At 39.4% G+C, this 23,256-nt stretch overlaps 1 protein-coding gene, 2 long non-coding RNA genes and 1 other non-coding gene across 5 annotated transcripts; 1 reads left to right on the top strand and 3 right to left on the bottom strand.

Annotated features, from left to right (window-relative positions):
* Positions 1 to 312: 312 nt before the first annotated feature.
* LOC114138565 (zinc finger MYM-type protein 1-like) lies at positions 313 to 9,242 on the bottom strand. The gene is made up of 2 exons (XM_028007924.1): positions 7,642 to 9,242; positions 313 to 1,476 (listed from the first exon to the last, which is right to left on the bottom strand). The coding sequence occupies exons 1-2, from the start codon at positions 8,464 to 8,466 to the stop codon at positions 355 to 357; spliced, it is 1,947 nt and encodes a 648-aa protein (XP_027863725.1). The 5' UTR covers positions 8,467 to 9,242; the 3' UTR covers positions 313 to 354.
* Positions 1,846 to 6,174, bottom strand: LOC114138566 (uncharacterized). 2 transcript variants are annotated; one of them, XR_003594235.1, is made up of 5 exons: positions 4,855 to 6,174; positions 4,295 to 4,511; positions 3,408 to 3,855; positions 2,709 to 2,868; positions 1,846 to 2,277 (listed from the first exon to the last, which is right to left on the bottom strand). It is a non-coding gene; the product is annotated as an uncharacterized LOC114138566 (long non-coding RNA). The 2 variants fall into 2 exon arrangements; XR_003594234.1 differs by lacking the exon at positions 4,855 to 6,174 and having other exon boundaries at positions 4,295 to 4,790.
* A 447-nt stretch (positions 9,243 to 9,689) lies between the features above and the next one.
* On the bottom strand, positions 9,690 to 13,196 carry LOC114137561 (uncharacterized). The gene is made up of 2 exons (XR_003594015.1): positions 12,797 to 13,196; positions 9,690 to 11,289 (listed from the first exon to the last, which is right to left on the bottom strand). It is a non-coding gene; the product is annotated as an uncharacterized LOC114137561 (long non-coding RNA).
* A 9,330-nt stretch (positions 13,197 to 22,526) lies between these two features.
* trnai-uau (transfer RNA isoleucine (anticodon UAU)) lies at positions 22,527 to 22,619 on the top strand. The gene is given in 2 exon segments: positions 22,527 to 22,564; positions 22,584 to 22,619. It is a non-coding gene; the product is annotated as a tRNA-Ile (tRNA).
* Positions 22,620 to 23,256: the final 637 nt, after the last annotated feature.

Genomic DNA, 23,256 nt, shown 5'->3' with positions numbered 1-23,256 from the left:
CCAGATACAGTCATACTCAGCAGATCAGTTCAAGAATACTTTACTTTTTCCTTTTCAAAATTCAGCAAATATTACAAGTAAGATCAAAAGAAATATCCTCTGGATCTACTGATTATACAACAAACACAATTGCAGATAAGAACAAAAAATGACTTCTTGCACTTCAGGAAAAAGATCCAATTGTTGAGATATTATGCATTTAAGAGGAAAAAAGATTCATAAAATAACAAATAAATGAATAATAAAATAAAATAATATATTGCACAAAAAAAAAACATGAATAAAATTCTTTGTATTATTGCAATGTTTGTTGCATGCTCATGTGTGTCTGTCTTTATCAACTGGCAAAAAGTGTTATTTAAATGCACCAAACACATGCCTCCGTCTGTCATTTACAGACACAAACTGCTGCCCAATTTGCTTGATATCAATGAGGTCCAGTGCTGTTTGATGCACATGGCATACACTGATGTTGTTAAGGCGCTGCTGGGTCATTGTCGACCTCAGCCAGTTTTTCAGCCTTTTCAAAGCACTGAAGCTTCTTTCAGCTTCCGCTGAGGCCACAGGGATCACCAATAACAGCCTAACAAGCGTCTCCACCTGATTGAATAGGCCACGAACTTCCCTGGGCATCCCTCTCGGTATCTCTGCTGCTTGTGCACTTGATTTTAGTGGATGTTGGTTAAAGAACATGGAAAGTTGAATGCCCAGATTCTCCCTGTTAATCTCTGGGTACTCCCCAATAGTGTCATTAACCTTACCGGTGAGGAGCACATCCTCAACCTGTTTGAATTTCTCCAGATCAGGTTGGTTGAATCTGTCTTTGAACTGCATATCAAAACAGTCCAAGACCTTGAAAAACTCAATCCTGTAGAATTCCTCTGCTGTCTTTGGCTGATGATGACTAGCCTGACCAGTATATCTCCTGGGGGGTTTCCTTTGGTGAGGAATTTCATTGACTTCAATCCCCAAAGTATCCACCATCTGCACCGACTTCTCAAACAATTCTGCAAACTTTGCATCAGTCCTTTTCTCCTGAATAGCTGAGCTTACATATTGAACTGCAGTCTGCATGCCGGCAATGGTTTGGGAACGATTCTGCAGGGATTTGTTCAAACACTCAAGCTCTCCGAGCACCTCTGTGGCTAGATTGAGGCCTAAAATGGTCTTCCCTTTTTGGAATCGCTCCAATAGACCATTTGCCCTAGTGCTTGTGTCGGAACCGAGTGAGGCCATTTCCTCCAGACTGTTTAGGATAGCCTCATATTCATTGAGGACTACCTGCACAGCTTGCCCACGGACAGTCCATCTTGTGGGACAGAGTGGTTTAACTGTCCTGGTGGGCCCCTCTGGAACAGTATGCTGTGCCAGAATGCCTTTAAATTTGCCAGATTGGTTGCTCAGTGTTCCAAGTTCATGGACCCACTGAAGTGCGTCACACAGTAAGGGTGAAGAATTGCATGCACATTGGGTAATGGGCTCTGACTGGGTTTTCAGTGGGGCCCAGATGGTTAACTTGCACAAGGCCCATCTGTGGCCCACTAGGGTGCTTTCAGGAATAATTACCTGGGCCCCAATTGGGTCTGAACTGGGCTAGAATATGGGTAACAAATTAGTAGTTCCACATTTTCCATGATGGGGCCCATATGCTTTAGCCCATAATGGTTTACAGGCCCTGACTGGGTTTTCAGTGGGAGCCAGATGCCTTAATCCTTATAGGAACAATGGGGTTGTTCTCAACTAACCTTGAAATGAATAACATTCATAGATATGCAGTCTCAAACAAACCAAAGTCCTAAAACGCTTTATCACAAAATTTGTTTAAAGAGAAAAAAAGAAATTTCCTTTGGTCAAGGCTTTTTATTTTGTAATCAGAAGTTATTTTATACCTCAGCAATTATTAGAACTTAATTAACAAAGCAAACGGTGCCACAAGCACAAATGGCGCTCTTAAACAATAACAACAAAATTTTAAAATCTACAAAATTGTTCAGATGGCATTTTTGAACAACAAACTTGTTTACTGGTACATACACACACCTTTCACAAAACCTTTTAGTATAACCTACATGCATGCTTACACTTGAAAGCTCGCATATTATTGTAACTGTCCTTCTTGGAAGACCTGCCCACCAGAGTGAGAATTGGCAGCCTCCCTACTTGCTCTAACTCTCCTATTCCCACCCCTGTCACGGGCTCCAGTGAACCACTTTGAGAGTGCCTTTTCCACATCTTTATGTGTGAGTCCAACGATGGAACCATTTCTTTTAAGTGCCCCTAAAATAACAAGCAAAGGTAGAAACTGTATTAGCGTTTTACTTTAGTACAATGTAACATTCATGACATTTGCCTCTCCCCCTTCATGGGGCAAAAATGCTTGCAAAGATCTGCCAAAATAAAAGCAGTCGAGTCTTTATTATTATGAACACACACTAGATTCTTAGTTCAAATTGAAAATATCCATCTATATCTTTCTTATACTGATATAAGAAGGGTTCTATAGTTATTTTGTATTGTTTGAAATACAAATATCATTTAAAATTTTTGTCAGCTATCAAAAGTTCTTGAGTGAAAGAACACTATGTGAATAAAACCAAAAGATTACTACAAATAAACAAAAGGCATATGATAAACAAAATAAATTAACAAATGTTTAAGGAAAAAAAGTGAAAAGAAAAGTTACTCTGACCATAAAAACTGATATTTACCATACACAACATCAAAGAGACGCAGGTCCCGGAACTGGTGTTTCCCATGTCGGCCAAACAGGTTGAACTGGACTGCTAATTCATGGGACATCAGGAATCGCATAGCCCATCGTATCGCGTCATCCAAGGATGCTCCTCTAATTTCTGCAACCATGGCAACCTTACATATAATGACAATTGCAAGACAACATTTGAAAATCAGGATGCAATTTAGTTTTTATTAATTGATTTGTTATTGTTTCACACATATATAGCTTATATGCTTAATTTTATACATGGACAAAATGCCAATTAATTTATGCATCAATTTAAGGGAGGCCTGTCACAATAAATTTTTCTGGACAATAAATTCCCAGAAGTTACTGTGATTAAATGTTTTACAACCATTTTCAAATAATATAATAGTAAGAACACATTCTCAAAGATTGATAAACTTTGAATTCTAATGAACAATGAGCATTGCAACTGGAAGACAATTTAAATATCCAATTATGAAGTCTTTGTAAACAAATGTGTACTTCAAAAAATGGCAAGTTGAGACCTAAACACCAGACTGAATACTTGTCAAGCAGTTTTTAGTAGAAACAGAAAAATGATAAATTATGGGAATTTGTTTTAATTTATCATGTCATTAGTTAATTGCTTACTGCAGTGGGGCTAATTTAATGTTAATTTTTAAGGAACAAAATTTTAACTTACAACTCCAGACATGAAGTCTGAGTCACCCAGCTTCTCATTCATGCCCAGGACATCATTGATTGTGCACATTGGAAAAACAGCTCCTTCAGGTGGTTCAACCGGTGGTGAAGCAGATTTCTGTCTCAGCAAGGTACTCAACAACTGTCCGTGTAGTTTTTGTGTTTCTCTAACCTCCTCAAGAAGTGTAACCAGCCTAGTAAACATAGCCTCTCCCAAGCTGGAGCTGCTCCTGCTCAAAGAAGTCCCAGGACTCATAGAAAGACTTGCAGTTGCGCTTCTCAGATTTGGAGTTGTGCTGGGGCTTCTCTTTCTGGACACACTGAGACTACACACTTTTGAGGCAGATCCAACTGTGGTAAGTTCCAAGGGAGGAGAAGGTGGAACTTCATTCTCTGAGGAGTCCACACTGTCTTCACTTGAAGAAAATGTGCCCCATTTGTGGGAGGATCTGAAATGATAAATCAGAATTTAACCAGTGGTAAAAGTTGGTAAAAAAACAAAACCCCCAAAAAACAAAAAGGCTGCAGTCTAGTGAGCAATTTAACTATTTTATTTCAAGTTAACTGTGAGAGATACAGAAATAAGATCCAAAAGATAAAACGTTACAGTTGAACCTATGACAACCAATATGGTTAAAAAAACAGTAATCTAGTTCATTTAAAGTAGGAATGTGGCAAAATCTATAGTAAAGCTCACAAGTATTAGCATTTTTTCCTGTGTAATTTTCCATTCTTACAAATATGTTGTTCCTTTAAGTCCTGAAGGATGAGAAAAAAAGTAAAGCAAAGAGAACCAAATGGGTAAAGGAATTGAGAGCGGCTCAAATGACAACTAGGAAGACAGAAGATTTAGAGTTGTGTGTTACATAAGTCCCTGTTCCACACTACCTTCTACGTCGCTTTTCTGGGATATCATTATCTGTTTGAAGATCTGATGTTGCTTCTGCCCTTGCAAGCTTTCGTCGTGCTTCTCCATAGCAGTCTTTAGAAAAGAATTTTTAAAAAAAAAGGATTAACACATTTGTAAATCTAAAGCTCACGTTTTCAAAATTTTCATACAAGTAAATGTTCCATGAAGCATCTGGCTGTAGTTGTTGCTTTACTGCTTTAGTGACATTTAAAGCATTATCGATTAGATCTTTTACGGTGGCAAAAGCAATAACTTAACCGTTGTTAAATGACTCATCTTTCAGTTCATATTTTAATTCTAAATGTTAACATTCATGGGGTACCACTCTTCAGAAGTGGTACCCCAACATAGACTGTAAGTCTATGTTGGCCATGATTAAGGAATGTCCTAAGTGTAATGTTATTATAGAGTCTTATTTACTGTCAGTTTTGGCAGAAGTAGTAATTTGTACATAAAGCATGCCTGATAAAATGGTTATAAAATTGCAACAAAACATTTAATTCCCAAAACCTTATGAAAATAAAAATGATAAAACTACCTTTTTCAAATCGTTGATGGGTGATCTTCACAGTTTCGTGCTCTTCAAGTCTGCAAAGAAATATATTTTCATAATGCAGTTAATATAACATTTGGGCTTCTCCAAAAAATAATATTAAGGCAAAACAGCCTATGTATAGAGCAGGGGTGTCAAACCCCAGTCCGCAAGGGCAGGTGTCCTGCAACTTTTAGCTGTTCCTCTGCTGCACCACACCTGAATACAATAATTAGGTCATTAAGGCTCAGGAGAACTGATCTACACAAGGAGAAGGTAATTAAGCCATTTCATTCCAGTGTTTTTTACCTGTGGCACATCCAACAACTGCAGTTTACCGGATCTCGAGGACTGGAGTTTGAGACCCTTGGTATAGAGTACTCACTGTAGCCATATATTGTAAACACTGAACAGTTTCACTAATGCAATTATCCTCATTTACTGTGTATAGTACTGTGACAAGACAGTAGTATTAATCCTAAGAGCAGTTTAGAAAATCACTAAGAAATCACTCCTAAAATATTGCACGTATTAAAGAACAAGAGCTACACTTAAAATATTGCAAAAACAACAAAAAGAATTCTTCATCTTTCAATCTTTGATTCAGGCGTGGCCACTGAAGAACACAAAACTGTGCAGATTGAAACAAACTCTGGCAGAACAAAACGCTTTAAAGTGTCACTTTCAAAATAAAAAAAAGGATTTAAAAATATTTACTATACCTTCATCCTATTTACAAAAAAGGCTTTTATGCCAAATATACTGAAACCACATGTGCCCCATATAGTGTTGCCCATTTCTATCCCATTCCCAGTTAGCCCACATCAATGCTGAAAAGGACCCATACATTTAGCCCAAATGGGTCAACAATATGGCTCCCATTTTAGGTTAACCATATGGGGCTCATGCAGTTAGCCCAGATAAAACCCATGCCCAATTATTACCAATCTCGCCCAAAACAAAACGATTCAATGCAGTTTCATTTTTAAAAAAAATAATAATAATAATTAAAAAAAGCACCCTTGCATGGGTGGGTTCCAGCCAAGCTAGCATGCATGAGACCCACCCATGCATGCTGGTTTAACTGACTGGGAGAAAGATTATTAAAAGCCCATAGAATGAAATCACAAGTTACTCTTTTTAAATCATGCAAGTGGTTTTATTGTGTCAAGACACTGAAACAAATTCTGCTAGCAACTTAGATTCTTTAGTGAACCGAATTTATTCTGCCGCGTTAGCGCTCAAATGAACCAATGGTAGCTCAGCAAATAATGGCGCCGCAATATTTGAAAATGTTATGGCCCAAAAAAATACGGAGTTTGGCATCGCTGCAATAGAGCAATAAAACGATTAAAAAGATCATTGCAACCAGATTAAAATATATAAAATTAATCACTAATAGAAATGTTAAGTTTTTATTTCATTTTACTTATGCTGACAACTTGGAAAATGTTTGCAGATATATGAAACAGATTGCGATGCTCAAAATTTTAGTCTTTCTCACTTGATAGAGTTTTGTTTAAATTTATTTTCTAAACATTTTGTAATATTTTTCTCAATGGTCTGATCTGAACAATTTCTCCAAATAAGAATTAAATCCTGTTGTGAAAAAGCTGCAATAAACCCTTTGGATTAAAAAAAAAAAGCAAGGTGAAAAGTCCAGATCTGAACCTAATTTTGAGTGAGCAGAAGATTACATATACATGGTGCATATTTACAACAGATTATGTCACAAAAATCACATCCAGACTGGACTGGACTGTTCTAGTGTAAATAATAAAAAGAAAAACCGTTAGGGGTTCAAAGTGTAGTAAGAACAATACTGAACTGTTTTAAAAAATAAAGCATTGAAGCATCATTTTTTAATGGCAATATCCTGGTCTTTTTGGAAGCCTAGTGTCATGTCGGTGTTAGTAAATGAGCCAGACACAGAGATCACATAGTGAGCATGTTTTAGGTTCAAATACAATACACCTTGGTGACTTCCAAGACGAGGTAACCATCCAAGGAAAGCTTTTCCTTCTGTTGACAGAAAAGCTTATGCAATTGCTTCTACACTTTATATCAACTCCATTAGAGGCCAACTGAGTACAAATTGCCTTGGCAAGACCATCAATCTGATATTTTGGGTAATTTTCTTTCCAAATTTTTATGTTCTTGCTCTTGCAGCTTTTGCTTTTGACATATAGTGAAAAGTTTGAAAGTTACAGGTTAACCACATTGTCTATTAAGATGGTCCACAGTTTTGTACGATTAACTGACATAAAAATCTATAGGGTCTACATTTCCTTGTCTAGGTCCAACTCATGTACTCATGTGGGTTCAATGTGGTCAGCCCACATGATCTTCTCATGTTGGGCCCACAATACTGAAACCATATAGGCCCCACATAGTGTAGCCCGTATCTGTCCCATTCCCAGTTAGCCCACATAAAAAAGGACAAGGGCCTACATGTCCATGCCCAGGTCCAACCCATGTATGGTCAAGCCCATGCTTATGTCAAGTGGGTTCAATGTGGTCAGAACCACATGGGCTTCCTATGTGGGATCCATGATAGTGAAACCATAAGGGCCCCACACAGTGTATCCCATTTCTGTCCCTTTCCCTGTTAGCCCACATTTACTGCTAAATAGGGCCCATACATCTAGCCCAAATGGGCCAGCCCATATGGGTCCAATGTTAGGTTTACCATATGTGTCTCATGCAGTTTGCCCAGATAAAACCCATGCCCACTCATTACCCATGTAGCCCACAACAAACCCAAGTGGGGCCCACTCATGCATGCTGGCTGGGTAAGTTGACACAATGTGCACCACAATGTACATACAATGCCAGAGGCTGCTCCTTTTTGAGCACTGCCTGGGCGCCAGAAAAACGGCCTGCCATATTTGCTGCCCTGTCATACGTCTGTCCTCGCACACCTGAGATAGACAGGTTCAGTCTGAGAAGCATGTCCAGAGCTAGTTTTGCCATCTGTTCACCAGTTGTAGATGGTGTATCATACAAGCCGATAAATGCTTCGACTGGCACCAGGTCTTGATCAACATACCTCAGGCATATGGAGACCTGCTCTTTGCCCTGGATGTCATGGGTTCCATCCATAATGATAGAAAATTGGACAACAGGGAGGGACCTAATCATTGCAGCAATTCCTCTCACAATTGTATGGCCAAACAAAGTCAAGTATTCATTTTGGCACTGGGGACTTACATAATCATGGCAGCGAGTCAGCCAGGAAGTTAGCACTGGGTCATCCTTTGCCTTTAACTTCACAAGGTGGAACAAATTACCCTCATTTGAAGCATGCCCTCTCATTGCAATTCCCGGCCTAGCCAGATACCTCACACACTCCATAATTTCCACAAGACAGTGCCTGGCATCCTGCTGTGTTTTGGCTAAAGCACTGGCCAGCTGTGTATGGACTGGAGTTTGCTCCATTGCATTCACAGTGACTGCATGATGGTGTGCCCTCGAATTTTGATGGTGCGTAAAGCTCTCAGAAGCATTTTTCCAATTGCCAAAACCATTTAGGCAAAATGCAGGATCATGTTTCTTTTCTAAGGAGGTCGTTTTGATGGTAAAGGCTTTGACACACTCAAAACAAAGAACTTTTTGCATGGTGAGGCTATAGTGCAGCCATGGGAAGAGGCTAAACCATTTGGCCTAAAACAGCAACCTTTTATTGGGCAGCTGCTGTGCTGCAATGAATTTTACATCAGGCTGGTATGGCGCACTCCCCATGTCCAGGACACTGCTGCCTTGACTTCCCTGGTCACTGGCACGCACACTGACTGCCTCCTATAGAGCAAACAAAGCGTAACCTGGTTTGTATTCACACTAGCTTAACTTCATTTAAGACTAACACTTCAAATGCCATATTTACTGAGATAATTTCACAGTATATTACATATCTGAGAACTAACACCTCACCTGGAGGCCTGAAGCTCCAGCCACCTCTCCATCGTTCTGCTCTGCCCCTTGCTCTGCTGTCTGAGCATCCTATGTGAAAAAATATTACATAGTTAACAGACCTATTCTACCTCACATTCAGTGCTGACCTTACTAAACACCGGACTTTACAACAAATGCGTTGCGTGATAGATATCTAACTTATGGGTCCCCTCACTGTATTTACAGCCGAGGTAGCGAAATAACTTCTAATGTCTGTCGTCCTTTTCTTTTTTGGTGGTGACATGGTCTCGGAGACTCATAATAAATGTCAAACTCAGAAGGAGACGCGTTCACTGTCAGCACCATGGACCAAGCTTCCGTTCCGCGTGTGGCCAGCTGGCCGCCGCCTGTTGCAGCTAATCAAAGAACGTAGATCCACGTTCTGTGAGCCAATAGCGGCATGGGTCGTCATAGTTCATAACAGCGAATTTTAAAATGAATGCTACCACTGCGTAATATATTGAAATATTAAACTAATCAATGTAGATTTTCGTTTATTTATTTTGTTTTTGTTAAAAAATACATGTTTTTTTTTTTTAAATTGATATGGCAAAAATTGGTCGGGACTATTTTATATCCCTTGAATATTGGTCGTGACATGTCACGACCGTCCATACCCAAACCTACGCCCATGCAAAGATGGACTGGCAAGTCTAGGTTTTTTCGCTGCACTGCAACAGCATTCCAGTCTCCTGTCCCCAGTCCTATGTTTCTCTGCCAAGGCCCTGACTGCTTCAGACTTGGAGACCATGTTCAAACCAGATCTCAGCCCAGTAGGAACCAATAGGCGGCAAAAGGAGGGCAAAACAATCGTCTTCTGGGCAGATTATTTGCTTGATTGCGAAGGTTAGTAAGGACGGATTGTGTTTTATTCTAAAATTGTTTTTTTCCCTTTGTTTTATTAGGAGGAAAGCATACATAAAAATAAATCATTTGTGCAATGCATTATCTATTAACTACATTGTTTTTAATTTTTCAGAGAAAAACACTGCTGTATGTCTAGAGGAAGTCCTGATGTTTGCTACAGGTCTGACAGCGATTCCACCAGCAGGCATGATGCCATCCCCACACCTTGAGTTTTTGAGTGATTCACCCTTTCCTGTTGCAAACACCTGTGCAAATACACTGAAACTGCCACTTTTGGAATCTTACGCTGCTTTTAGGGCTAACATGGACTTTGGAATACAAAATGCTCCGGGATTCGGATGCTACTGAAACTGAAAGAAGAGATTTCTTGGCAGTCTTGTTCTAATGCTGTTGGGATTCAGCTAATTTTGTGATGGTTGCTCCATGGGTCAGACCATGTTGTTCTCCATTTCTGGGTGGCAAAGCCTTGCCATAATTTCTGAAAAGATTAGATAATATGATGTCCTTTTCAAAGTGATAGCTTTGAAAGGGACATCAGCTCATGAAGTCAACAATCTGTTAGGGCAAATTCTGTATTCTTTTTAGAGTGGTGTATGTCTGGTTTAGGCTCACGGTCCAGGCATTTGTAATATGTCCATAATATAGTTTTTTGTATCATCTTAAAAGGGGATACACTCGGCTTTCATTTAAGCTAACTTTTGAATCTGACCAAATCAGGTCACCAGAGCTTGTTAAAACAAAATAACATGAATCCTTTTCACCTAACCAAGAAACATTGTTTGTAATCCAATGGTATCCAGGGACACAAGAGTTGACAACTGAAATACTCAGACTAAGAAATCCTGAAATGTACCAAATCTATACTACCATGCAGTCATGTTTTTATGTGGTCATTAGGGATTACATAATGGTAGGCTAATCTAAAAAACTGTATACGGTATACATTTCCGGATTTCTTAGTCTGAGTATTTCAGTTGTCAACTCCTGTGTCCCTGATGTCCCTGGATACCACTGGACTAAAAACAATGTTTCTTGGTAAGGCAAAAAGGGTTCGTGTTATTTCTGTTTAACAAGCTGTGGTGACCTCTGAGTTGGTCAGATTCAAAACTTGGCTTAAATGAAAGCCGAGTGTATTCCCTTTTAAGATGATACAAAATTTTATATTGTAGAGCTTTGTGAGCCTAAACCAGACATACACCAGTCTCAAATAACAGAATTTGCCCAAAGGGATTGTTGACTTCATAAACTGATAACTATGAATAAACTGCCACTTTAGAAGGGCTATCATATGAAAATATCTAAAAATAGATAATATTTTATGTTATAATGTTCTTACCATAACAATGAGTTTTCATTTGAGTAAAATGAACAGGACACAAAATATTAAAAAAAAAATTTATTCAGATTGTTTGTGTCTACAGCCTTGCTATGTGTTTGAGGAATAAATACAGTTCCATAGCTGACTCCCAGTTTTGTGACTGCTGTTGTCCATGTTGTTGCATGACTTGCTGTAGGTATTCCTCCATGTCTTTATCACCACACAACTCTGTCACCTGACTTGCTTCTGGGAAAACATCCAGATCACTGTCCTCAACAGGAAATCCACAATCTCTTGAACCATATCTGCAAAGTCAGAATATAATTAGTAATAGAATTGTGACAGATATTTTATATATTTAGTACAAGTACTTGTAATTGTCTGTTTTTTGGGGGGGGGGGGTTGCTGGCTATATGACACAGTATAAGTGAGCACTATCAGTGACACCTTATACAGTGTATCACAAAGTGAGTACACCCTTCACATTTCTGCAGATATTTAAGTATATATTTTCATGGGATAACACTGACAAAATGACACTTTGACACAATGAAAAGTAGTCTGAGTGCAGCTTATATAAGAATGTAAATTTATTCTTCCCGCAAACTAACTATATACAGCCATTAATGTCTAAACTAATTGCAACTAATGTGAGTACACCCCTTAGTGAAGATTCCTATAGTGTCAATATTTTGTGTGGCCACCATTATTTACCAAAACTGCCCTGACTCTCCTGGGTTTGGAGGACATGTCAAAGATGTTTTATTGGGTTTAGGTCTGGAGACATGCTTGGCAAGTCCATCACCTTCACCCTCAGCCTCTTCAGTAAAGCAGTGGTCGTCTTAGAGGTGTGTTTGGGGGCTTTATCATGCTGGAACGCTGCCCTGTGACCCAGTTTCCAGAGGGAAGGGATCATGCTCTGCTTCAGTATTTCACAGTACATATTCGGGTTCATGAAATGTAACTCCCCAACACCTGCTACACTCCTGCAGCCCGAGACCATGGCATTCCCACCACCATGCTTGACTGGAGGCATCACACACTTCTCTTTGTACTCCTCACCTGACAGCTGCCACACATGCTGGAGACCATCTGAACCAAACAAATTAATTTTGGTTTCATCAGACCATAAGACCTGGTTCCAATAATCCATGTCCTTTGTTGACATGTCTTTAGCAAACTGTTTGAGGGCTTTCTTGTGTACGGACTTAAGAAGAGGCTTCCTTCTGGGGTGACAGCCATGCAGACTAATTTGATGTAGTGTGCGGCGTTTGGTGAGTACTCTTAGGGACCTCTTAGGGGTGTACTCACTTTTGTTGCTGGTGGTTTAGACATTAATGCCTTTACATAGAGTTGTTTTGTGGGAAGAATAAATTTACACTGTTATATAAGCTGTAATCAGACTACTTTTCATTGTATCAAAGTGTCATTTTGTTGGTGTCATCCCATGAAAAGATATGCTTGAATACCTGCAGAAATGTGATAAGATAAGATAAGATAAATCTTTATTGTCATTGTCACAAGGACAACGAAATTCAAAGGGTGCCATCAGTCGGTGCACATGCCCAAAAACAAAAAATAACTGTCTCACAATTCACACACAACGCAAGAATCAACAAACTGGCAAAAAAAAAAAAAGTAAGAACAGCCACATTCTCATGTGAGGGGTGTACTTACTTTTGTGATACACTATACATTAACAGCTATAGGTTACTTGTACATAGATAATAGATATCCTAACTTGTGCTAACAGCACTTCTGCATTATTATGTAATGTCAAGCATTATTTCTATTTGTGAAGATGTCAATTACCTGTGAGGCAAGAGATAGAGTTCGTTTGGAATCCCCCCAGGACATGATGCAAGTCTGCTTGGCCGGATCCTGTGGTTATTCCAGAGATTTTTGCATTCATCCAGGTCTTTCTGCAGAACTCTGGTGAAGCAGAATCTGAGGAAACACTGGTGCTCAACGCTTCCGTTGAAGTTTCCGGAGTCTCTTAAATCTCCAAACAAGTCCATCCAAAACTGAGACCTGAGGATACATTGAATTAGAAACGGTTCTGTTCTTTTTCATATTAAAATGATTAAAAGATTGTCTGTCTTTCTCCATGTCCATAACATTGAAAGCATGCTCTAAATGTATGTCAAACTGAATATCGCATCCTAATTTTCCACGTACAAACTAAAAATTTGTATACCATCTGTAACCAAACAATGAAAAATTCTAGACCACTCCACAAAGCTGTCCACCAGTGTCCTGTACTCCCCCTCTCCTCAATCCCCTCCATCCCCTATACACCCGACAACCACTGAGTCATCAGAAAACTTCTGTAGGTGACATGACTCAGAGTTGTACTGGAAATCAGTGGTGTACAAGGTGAAGAGAAAGGGAGAAAGCACAGTTCCCTGTGGAGCTCCTACGTCACTGACCACCACATCAGACAGGACACTGCCCAGACGGACAAACTGTGGCCTGCCTGTCAATTAGTCAGTCACCCAGGAGATCACTGAGTCGTTGACACCCACCCTCCGCAGCTTCTCACCCAGTAGCAGAGGCTGGATGGTGTTGAATAGAATTACTTTATTCATCCCAGCAGGGAAATTACTTCGCAGTTACAGCATAGAGACAAGACACACAACAACCACCACTGAGTAGCAATTGTAGACAAAAAAAAATAAAATAAAATATAACATGCTGTCAATATAAAAAGCAACTTAGAGCAGTCCTTGCAAAGATTCAAAAAATGCAGATACAGTATGTATCTGCATGTACCTGAGAGAAAAAGACAGTAAAGGCTAATACTAGACAATAATAGAGCGCAGTTGCTGGTCCACCCTGTCGCCACCCTTAAATACATAAGTAAATTAGTATAAATACCCAGAAGTCTGCCACCACATGAAGCAGTAACCATGGCAACGTCCCCGTTTGTAGCAGTATGAGTATTTATAACAACAACAATTCTATATTTCACATAAAATGTGCTTTCAGGGCACAAGGTCGCCCCACAAAACAAAAATTATGCATTTTAAAGAAAAAACAAATCCAAATTAAAAATAGATAAAGACATCGTGCAAATCCCTGTTGGAACAATATCACGTCCAGCAGGGATTTAAAGAATGACAGCGTGTCAGAGAGTTCTTTGAGTGGGAATGTGGACGTTTATTCTAAATAGTAGAATCATGCGCATAAGTTGTACATTTACTGAATAGAGATGCTTTCTGTCCATAAAGGCGCATTCACAAAGCGGGCGGCTCGACTGTAGGATGGCTGCAGCTGGACTGGTACCGGTACCGCACGGCTCCTTCTTTAAGTTTTGCTTGGAGCTCCAGGATGATCAGTCCAGGCCATCTAAACGCAAATAAACCATCATCAACATTTCCCAGCAGATCAATATGATCTCTGATCAGTCGCTCCCTCTGAATGGCGATGTTCTCCGTCAGAGCCGAAGCGCTGTGACACAATTACAATGTGCAGCTACTTATGTACATGTGATTGTATACACACCTTGATCAACTTAAAATAATCAAACTTGTTTGGATTTAATCTGTTGATCCAACCCTGTTTTCTTTTTTTAGTGAGAAGGAAATGACTCCATAGATGCATTTCAGAAAAGGTTTGCGTATATTTACTCGAAGTAAATTTTTATTTTGTGCGTAAAATATGGCGCCGCACATTTTTTGTGCGCACGCACGCTTTACGCATGAGGCCCCAGAACGACTGTGGCAGTTGCTATGCTGTCTAAAAAAATAATAAAGTCAGGTTTTCAACAGACAGAGAGAGATAGGAAAAAGAAAAAGACATGAGTGTCAATTTGTAGCACAATTTTTCTCCAAGAGAGGCGGGTAGACTCTGTGTGACGATCAACCATTTAGCATAGTTAGCTTAGCTACAGATTATTGTTTGCCTCCATTTCACTAGCATTTAATGAACGAAGGAATAGAAATACCAAGATATTCATATATTGAACTTGTCGCTGTACCTTTTACCACTCTTAACAACAGGTGAGTCGGTCAGCAGCAGCTCTAACCCCAACATAACCTTTAACCCCTGTCCCAGTAAAAAAAGGTGAACAACATTGTGTTGAATGACAAGCTAGTTAGCTTCACTCCAGGGAATCTATAGGGATTTCTCTCTGTCTTTGCTCTTTTTACAATTACACAACAAAAACAATATTTTTATTACTGACAGAAATTCAAACAATCTTTATAAAATGATTATAAAAAACAGCCTCCTCTCTGGACTGCAGCCAGTCCACACAGTTTTACCTTGGATTGCGTCTAAATTACAGATATCTGTTGCCACGTCCCTCCTGACCTGCTTTCTCCTAAGTGAAATTAAAGCTACAGTATGTAATTTTTATAAGAAAATATTTTTTTTTACATATTTGTGGAAACTGTCATTATGTTGTGAAAGTATGGCATAAGAGAAAATATGTGAAAAATTTACTTCCTCTGCCTTCTCCCAGTGCTATCTAGAAACAACCAATCAGAGGCAGGAGGCGGGGTTTAGCGCTGTCAATCACAATCTCATGTGGCTGCTCATCCTCCCTGCTGCTCGCTCTGTGCTGTGCTGCAACTGTTGTGAATGCTCAGTTTGGTTAGCATAACTACCACTGAAAGCAGATAAACAGTTTTCCAGTAACAATAACTTGTTTCTCCACCATTTGCACATTTAGCAGGGAGTGAATGAGGTTGACTGACAGCGCTAAGACCCTCCTCCTGCTTCTGATTGGTTGCTTTTGGTCAGAACGTTGCGTTACTTTAGCTAGCAGCAGTAGTTCAGGGAGGAGGTGGAGGAGATTGTTTTTTTTTTCAGATTATCTGTTTCATAGCAAACTGTCACAACATGGTGACAACTTTAACAAACACGGAGAAATTTCTTTTTTTAATTAAAGCTAGTTACTGCAATAAAATGCAACTATATGGCATTTTTTGACTGGTCTGGTTTGCTTCATGTATATTTTTTGCACATTGTCAGTGACTGTTGCAAGTGGGGAGAGACCTTTCAGTAAGCTAAAGCTAATAATAAAAAATATAAGCAACCTATTCGCTGTATTGTATGCAGACTGTTGCATGTAATAATCACAAGCAGTAAATATTGTGCTACTATCAGTATTGGACCAAAGAAAGCAAAGCAGTTGCATGCCTTTAAAATTGTGACGCTTTATATGGGTCAGATAGACTGAAGAAATTGTCTGTAGTTTGAAAAACATCTTTAAATAATTAGGGTGGAATAGCATCATCCGGAGAATCAGTTGGCCTTAAGTGACTAACCGTCTCCTGCAATGATTGCAAGGTCAGATGTTCAAAGCTGTGCAAAACAGCAGAACAAGGCTCAACAACTGAGGGTCATAAACAAAGGGGATGATCTGGGTCCTAATGGAAGCGACTTTTTTGACAAAAAAGTGTAAAAAGCTTTCACATACAGTAGGTGAAGTCTCCATAAAACCACTATGTGGATCATTTAGAACAGAGTCAATAGTTTTAAATAGGATAGCAGGATTGTGACTGTTTGATACAATCAGACCCGACAGGTGCCTTCTTTGGGCATCTTTTCCAATCCTTTGATAACGGCTCTAGCATTCCTTCAATATTTGGAGCGGCACCTGTTATTTGTCCTTTTTCCACTTGGGTTCAGCTCTGCGACAGTCTCTCCTTGCACCCCGAGCGACCTCATTTAATTAGATTTTGGACGTCGAACTTTTAGTGGTGCCACCAAATCCAGAGCTGCTTTACTGGTGGAATACAACCAGTTGCTGAGTTCCTCAGTGTTATTTCCCACAGAATACTCCATCTTGGCCTCCACTGACGGGTACCAGACAGGTGTCCACAGGAGCCAATACACGGAATGGGCAGGAAAGGCGAGGCACCAGCCGCACATGCTGAACGAGGCCAAGAAACTGCACCGTAAAGCAGCCTTTAATCGTACTAGCCGAACGCTGCGCTTTCCACGGCGGTGGGCTGGCTTCCGTCGGAAAGGTAGAGTGCAGAAACAACACAGGTGAGCTGGAATGCCCAACAGAAGGGTCGAGATTTTGTCTGTAGTATAAGTCCTAACATATTTGAAGTCAAGGCTCCAATATTCAGCAATGCTCATCAATCACACACAATCAGAGAGTTTACACTTATAATAAAATTAAAAGCACGAAGCAGACAAAGGCAAAACAGGAAGAACGTCAGATGGCAAGCCTCAAACACTGGCACCACCACCTCTCTTGAAAAGTCAATAAAATGCTCCCCGTCAAAAATCCACCCATATGGCCCAATGTGTCCTTGAAAGAGGTGTATGGAGCCTTGTGCCAGAACCCCATTAAAATGCTGTCTACATTGTTTTAAACTGTGTGATTGTGAGCGTGAGTGGGAATAAAAATAGCAATAGGTACACTCAACAAAAATATAAACGCAACACTTTTGTTTTTGCTCCCATTTTTCATGAGACGGAGTCAAAGATCTAAAATTCATTCCAGATAAACAATATTACCATTTCTTTCAAATGTTGTCCACAAATCTGTCTGAATGTTTGATAGTGGGCACTTCTGCTTTGCTGAGATAATCCATCCCACCTCACAGGTGTGCCACATCAAAATGCTGATCTGACATCATATTCTCTGAAACGCCTTCGGAGACGGCTAATGGTGGAGAAATGAACATTCAATGCACGAGCAACAGATCTGGTTGACATTCCTGCTGTCAGCATGCCAATTGCACGCTCCCTCAATGCTTGTGACATCTGTGGCATTTTACTGTGAGGCAAAACTGCGCATTTCAGAGTGGCCTTTTATTGTGGGCAGTATAAGGTACACCTGTGCACTAATCATGATGTCAGATCAGCATCTTGATGTGGCACACCTGTGAGGTGGGATGGATTATCTCAGCTAAGCAGAAGTGCCCACTATCAAACATTCAGACAGATTTGTGGACAACATTTGAAAGAAATAGTAGTATTGTATATCTGGAATGAATTTTAGATCTTTGAGTCCATCTCATGAAAAATGGGAGCAAAAACAAAAGTGTTGCGTTTATATTTTTGTTGAGTGCATTTTGTTCCATTTAACACAGTAGGAGTGTAACAGGTAAACCTTCTATGGATTCAAACTCGATTAAAAACCCACCTGTTTAGGATTGTATTTGAAACGTAATCAATTACAAATTTATTGATGGAACCTGAATTAATGTCGAGTTTTGATTGTTGATTCTATGTTGCCTTGTGTTTCTGTGTTTGATATGATGTAAAGCACTTTGAAATGCCTTGCTGCTGAAATGTGCTATACAAATAAAATTTGATTGATTGATTGATGTGTCCCTATATGTCCTGCAGGACCCCCTCCCCAAATAATGAGAGTTGACCACCCCTCTTAAAAAGTCAATAAATTGTTCCCCCTGACCAAAATCCACCCATATGGCAAAATTTGTCTCCACATGTTCTCCACGACCTTCCCCCACATACTGAGGTCCTGCCTACGTCTTTCTCAGCTGCTATCATTCCATCAGTCCAACATAAACAACCACATCCTTTTACTTTTTCGCTTTTCCATATGGAGTGATTAGAATTGGCGGAAGACAAACGTTTCTGCATTTCATCGTACACTTTGTGTCTGTGTCCTCGGATTTCAGTTCGATATTTTTTGACTTAATTGGCGGAAGTTTATCTTTCTTTGAAAATGAGATCTCTACAATCTTATTTTTCAACTCTTCATTGGTGACATTTTGCATTTTTATTTTTGTTAGATATGTATTTATCTCTGCTTCTTGGGCTTTAATCTGTCTTCTGAGAGCTCTAATGTCGGTCTGACTCACCTGCACTTTAAGCATTGCATCTTCCGGCAGATAGTCTAACTTAGACTTGAGATTTTTCACCTCATGCTGCAGATTCTCTTCCTCAACCTTGAGATTCTCAATTTCTACGTCTTTCTCTTTCAGTGTTTTGGACATTCTGCGGTTCTCAGCGCGAAGCATTTGGAGTTTTTCCGTTTTCCTGTCGGTGTCTGGGAGAAGTATAATATCTCCATTCTCATCATCTAACCCTAACCTTTGCACCTTAGAATAAGTGTCTCTAACCATGTAAAATTTTTGAGTATTCTCATGGTGTCGCAGAACTTCCTTAGATAGCTCTATAATCTTACATTCCTGTTCGCGAATTATATCTGCCTGTATTCCAATTTTTCTCTCATTACAGCGTTGTCCTTCTGTGGCTCTTCTGTTTTTTGTCAGAGCTTCTTCTCTCTCCATTTTCAGTTTCATATAATCCTCCTGTGTACGCAGGAGGCTTTTTTCAAATTTGATCTTACTTTCCTTGGAGCTCTGAATCGTTTCAGCCAGCTTTATCTTGACCTGCTCCACTTGATTCTTAAGAAATCGATTATCATGCTGGGACTTTTCTAGGAGTTTCTGGGTTTCAACAACCTCTCTCTCAAGACTCGCTGTAGAAATTTCCAGTGTGTGGTTTTTTTTCTCCAGGATTGCTTTGTCTGTATGAGCATGTTCAGATTTCTCCTGGAGGATTTGGTATCGCAAATCTTGTTTCGACAACTTCATCTCAAAATCATGCAAAGACTTGTGTAGTGACGTGACTTCCTTTCGTAGGCTCAAATTTTCTTCATCTTTGTGTTTTAATCGCTTCATTGTTGTTTCTTCATTCTGGCGATTTCTTTTCGCCTCCAGTTCTGTCTCTTGTGCAGCTTTCTGTTGTCTCTTAATCTCCTCTTTCTGAGCATCGATTATATTTTGCTTTGCATGCAATGCGATCCTAAAATTGTCAATTGTGTTCTCTCTAGTTTTCAAGAGATCTGACTGCTTTTTAAGCTCGACTTTAAGGGTCTCTGATTCATTTCGAAATGTTTTTGCTTTTAGGTGAGACGCGTCTAACTGTAATTTCAATTTTTGGTTGTCATCTGTAAGCTCCTTCACCTGTTTTTCTGCGTCCAGCGCTCGTTCTTTGTACACCTTCAGTCCTGAAACTTTGTCAGTCAGGTCACGTCTCCGTGCGGTTTCAGCCATGAGAGAACATATCTTATCTGCAAGAGTTTGTTCCATGTTTTTTAACTGACCTTCTAGTTGCTGAATTCTAGTTTCACTTTCCTGAAGTTTAGTCGAAATCCCTTTAAATTTGTTAGTAAGTTTAAAATTTTTAACTTCTAGCAGTTTAATTTCCTTCTTCTGCACATATGTGATCTGTAGTTGTTTCCGTAAATCTTTTTCAGTTTGTTGTAGTCTCTCCTTGGACACAGAATTTTCTGTTTGGTTGTCCTCTTGCTGTCTTGTTGTGTCTCTAGCTTTTTCACCCTCATTTCTTGTGAGTTTCTTATGTGACTGGGGATCACTGTCAGTTAATTGATCCGAGCTGGCCTTGGTTTGCGAATCTTGTGTTGAACGCTTCATTTTCTTCTTGGTTTTGGATAGCAATCGTTTTGCTTCTCTAAATCACAGAAAGTAATCTCACCTTGGAAGTCTTGGAACTCAATGACTTTGACATAGTCAGGGTCATTGACTATATCAAAGTCATTGTCTATGTCATTACTATGTCATGAGTGATGTCATGATCTTTGTCCCCATGACATCACTGCTCCTGCAGCAGTACAGTGAACAATGAGGGTCAATCTCACTTGAAAAGTCAATTAAAAAAATTCCCCCTCACCAAAATACACTGCAAAATATTAAAATTACTTCCAGAAAAACGAAACCTATTTGGAAAATTTTTAAATTGCTTTAAACTCATAAATCTGCCAGGAGTATTAATATTTTTTGGCTTAGCGGTGGTCAGATTCAAATCCAATAACATACAATTCACTTCAGCTCATTTGTAGTAATATACAGTTCAGTTGATCATTTTAATATTAAAATGTTGTCAGTGTAAGGAAGCCAAGCCAATGACATCTCTTCATTACAGTAATCCCTCCCTCTCAGTATGTTTTAACTTTGGAAATCAAACTTCAAGTATGTGCAACAAGCTAACTATGCTTTCCAAAATGAGTTCCTAATGTTTTAACATAGGAGAAATCAACAGTGATAAAATAAACTCGAGGAGATAACGTCCCATAAAACAGCTGGGTTAAAGTAAACCCCTTCAGGTTGTTGTTCCACCCACTGCTGGATATTATATCAACCAGAGTAGCTCTGGGTCATTTAACATATTTCGCAGTTACAGCAAGAATTTTTTATACACAGGTTAACACACACACGACGGGAGCTGCGTCTGCAGGCAGCCAGCTGAGCCGGCGCCATTTTTGAATGAGGACATGCGGCAAAGGTCGTCAGAACCGGGAGTCGAACCCGCGACGTCCGCGGGTCTAAGGCCTCCAAATGTGGGGTGTGCTAACCCCCTGTGCCACCACAGCACACCGCCCATACAGACAAAACACTCTGTGTCAGACACAAAACTGTAAGCTGCAGGGGTGAAGTGAGGTTTAGCTCATAATTAATTCATTAGTTTAAAATATATTAATATTGCTTTCTGATCATAAAATTCAGGTAAAGTTAGGAATGTAGCAATAAAGGGGGGAGAACCATCCATAAAAAGATAATCATCATTTCTTTCTATAATGCTTTAAATGAACAATAAAAAAAACCCCAAAAAACATTAAAAACAGGTAACAGAGGTGACATTTTCTGTCATTTAGTGTCTTCACAGAAGGAAAAGTGTCAAATCAGTAACAGTTGAGTCTTTAAACTAGCAGGGTCTTAGAGAGTTTTATGAAAGGTTAGTTATTCAAATGTCCCTGTTGCTGCTCCTCAGGTAGTTTTTTTCCCACAACAGAAAACGTATTCACAACTCACTGACTAACTGGAAATGTCAGCAACACAGATAACAACTTATACAAATGTAAAAACGGGTCTTTGTAATACTAGATAATACATAAGGAGGAGTGTTGTTAATCCATGCCCTTATTTGCTTTATAGCTTCTTGCTAACGAAGGAGTTCTCCTCGCTGTCAAGAAACATAATCAAAATATGTTTTTTTGGAAACTTTTTCTGAAACTCCTTTGTTCAGCCTTAGACACGATGGATATTGTTTGCACACACAAAAAAATTCTTTCTGCCCGTATAATCACCATATAAGCAGTCCAGCTCTACCACCCACTAGTTTGTTTACAGGATGTGAAATGAGGTCAAAGACTCATCGCCTTTTCTGAGTGTCTTTTTTTGTTGTTAATTTATAATATATTATAATATTCGTAATATAATCACAGTCAGATTTTATAAAATATTCAGACGAAGAAATAAAATATTTCTCTCGGGTGTTACGTCTGATCCATGGGGAGTTATAGCACCCCCTAGCGCCTCCCTGGAGTCACCACAGCTATCAGTTCATCGCTGTCTTTTTCCTGGGTGCTTCAAATAAATTTGGTATTTTCAAAAACTCGCTCGGTTATGGCGTGACTGCGCGCCCGGCGTGGTAGCCCCAAAATCACACCATAGTTGAACTACAGTACCAATAATAATTAAAAAAATAATTAATAATAATAATAATAATAAAACAAACCCGAAATGGACTTGAATAGTTCTGCTGGGAAGATTTTTCTTCACTATCTTGCACAATAGCGTGAGCTCCAGTGGCGCAATCGGTTAGCGCGCGGTACTTATAAGACAGTACACTTTGAGCAATGCCGAGGTTGTGAGTTCAAGCCTCACCTGGAGCATTTGTTTAATTCCGGGTATATATTATTTATGTAGAGACGGTAAGAATAAACGTCCGATCTAGGAACAGAGGATGAACCTACATACTACAGACTGTAGCAGTCATACTACTGTGGGTGTATGTAACAAATTATCTTTAATATATAAACTAACATAATATACAAAGTGATGAAATAAGAAATCTGAAATAAGGTTTTTTCATGAGTTGGTATTTTGAAACCAGTCTCTTTATTGCTCTTTTTAGGTTACATAAAGCCGAAGAAGGTAACTTTTATAAAATATGTTGTTTTTTTTACATATTTGTTAAAAATATAACAAATGTAATTCACAGTATTCGACAGTATAATTCACTTTAAGTCATTTGACCAGTCAGTCAAGAGGAGAGTATAAGTGCTGTTACTCACCTTCCCTCCTTACTCTCTGCTATGCTACATCCAATTCCCCACAATAAAGGCTAGTTAGCATGACCGCAGATGATGAATATCCCATATTTTGCAGCGTGTACATAATATGGTTGACAGCGCTAAGACCCTCCTCCTGGACTTGACTGGTTGTTTCTGACCAAGCGGTTTTATATCTGGAGATGGAAATAGAACCACAAGGAGGAGCTGAATTTTTTCCAACGATAAATCTGTCTCA

The sequence above is a fragment of the Xiphophorus couchianus genome, chromosome 22 (genome assembly GCF_001444195.1).
Source record: "Xiphophorus couchianus chromosome 22, X_couchianus-1.0, whole genome shotgun sequence".
Lineage (NCBI taxonomy): Eukaryota > Metazoa > Chordata > Actinopteri > Cyprinodontiformes > Poeciliidae > Xiphophorus > Xiphophorus couchianus.
This window is presented reverse-complemented; position numbering and strand designations above follow the sequence as displayed.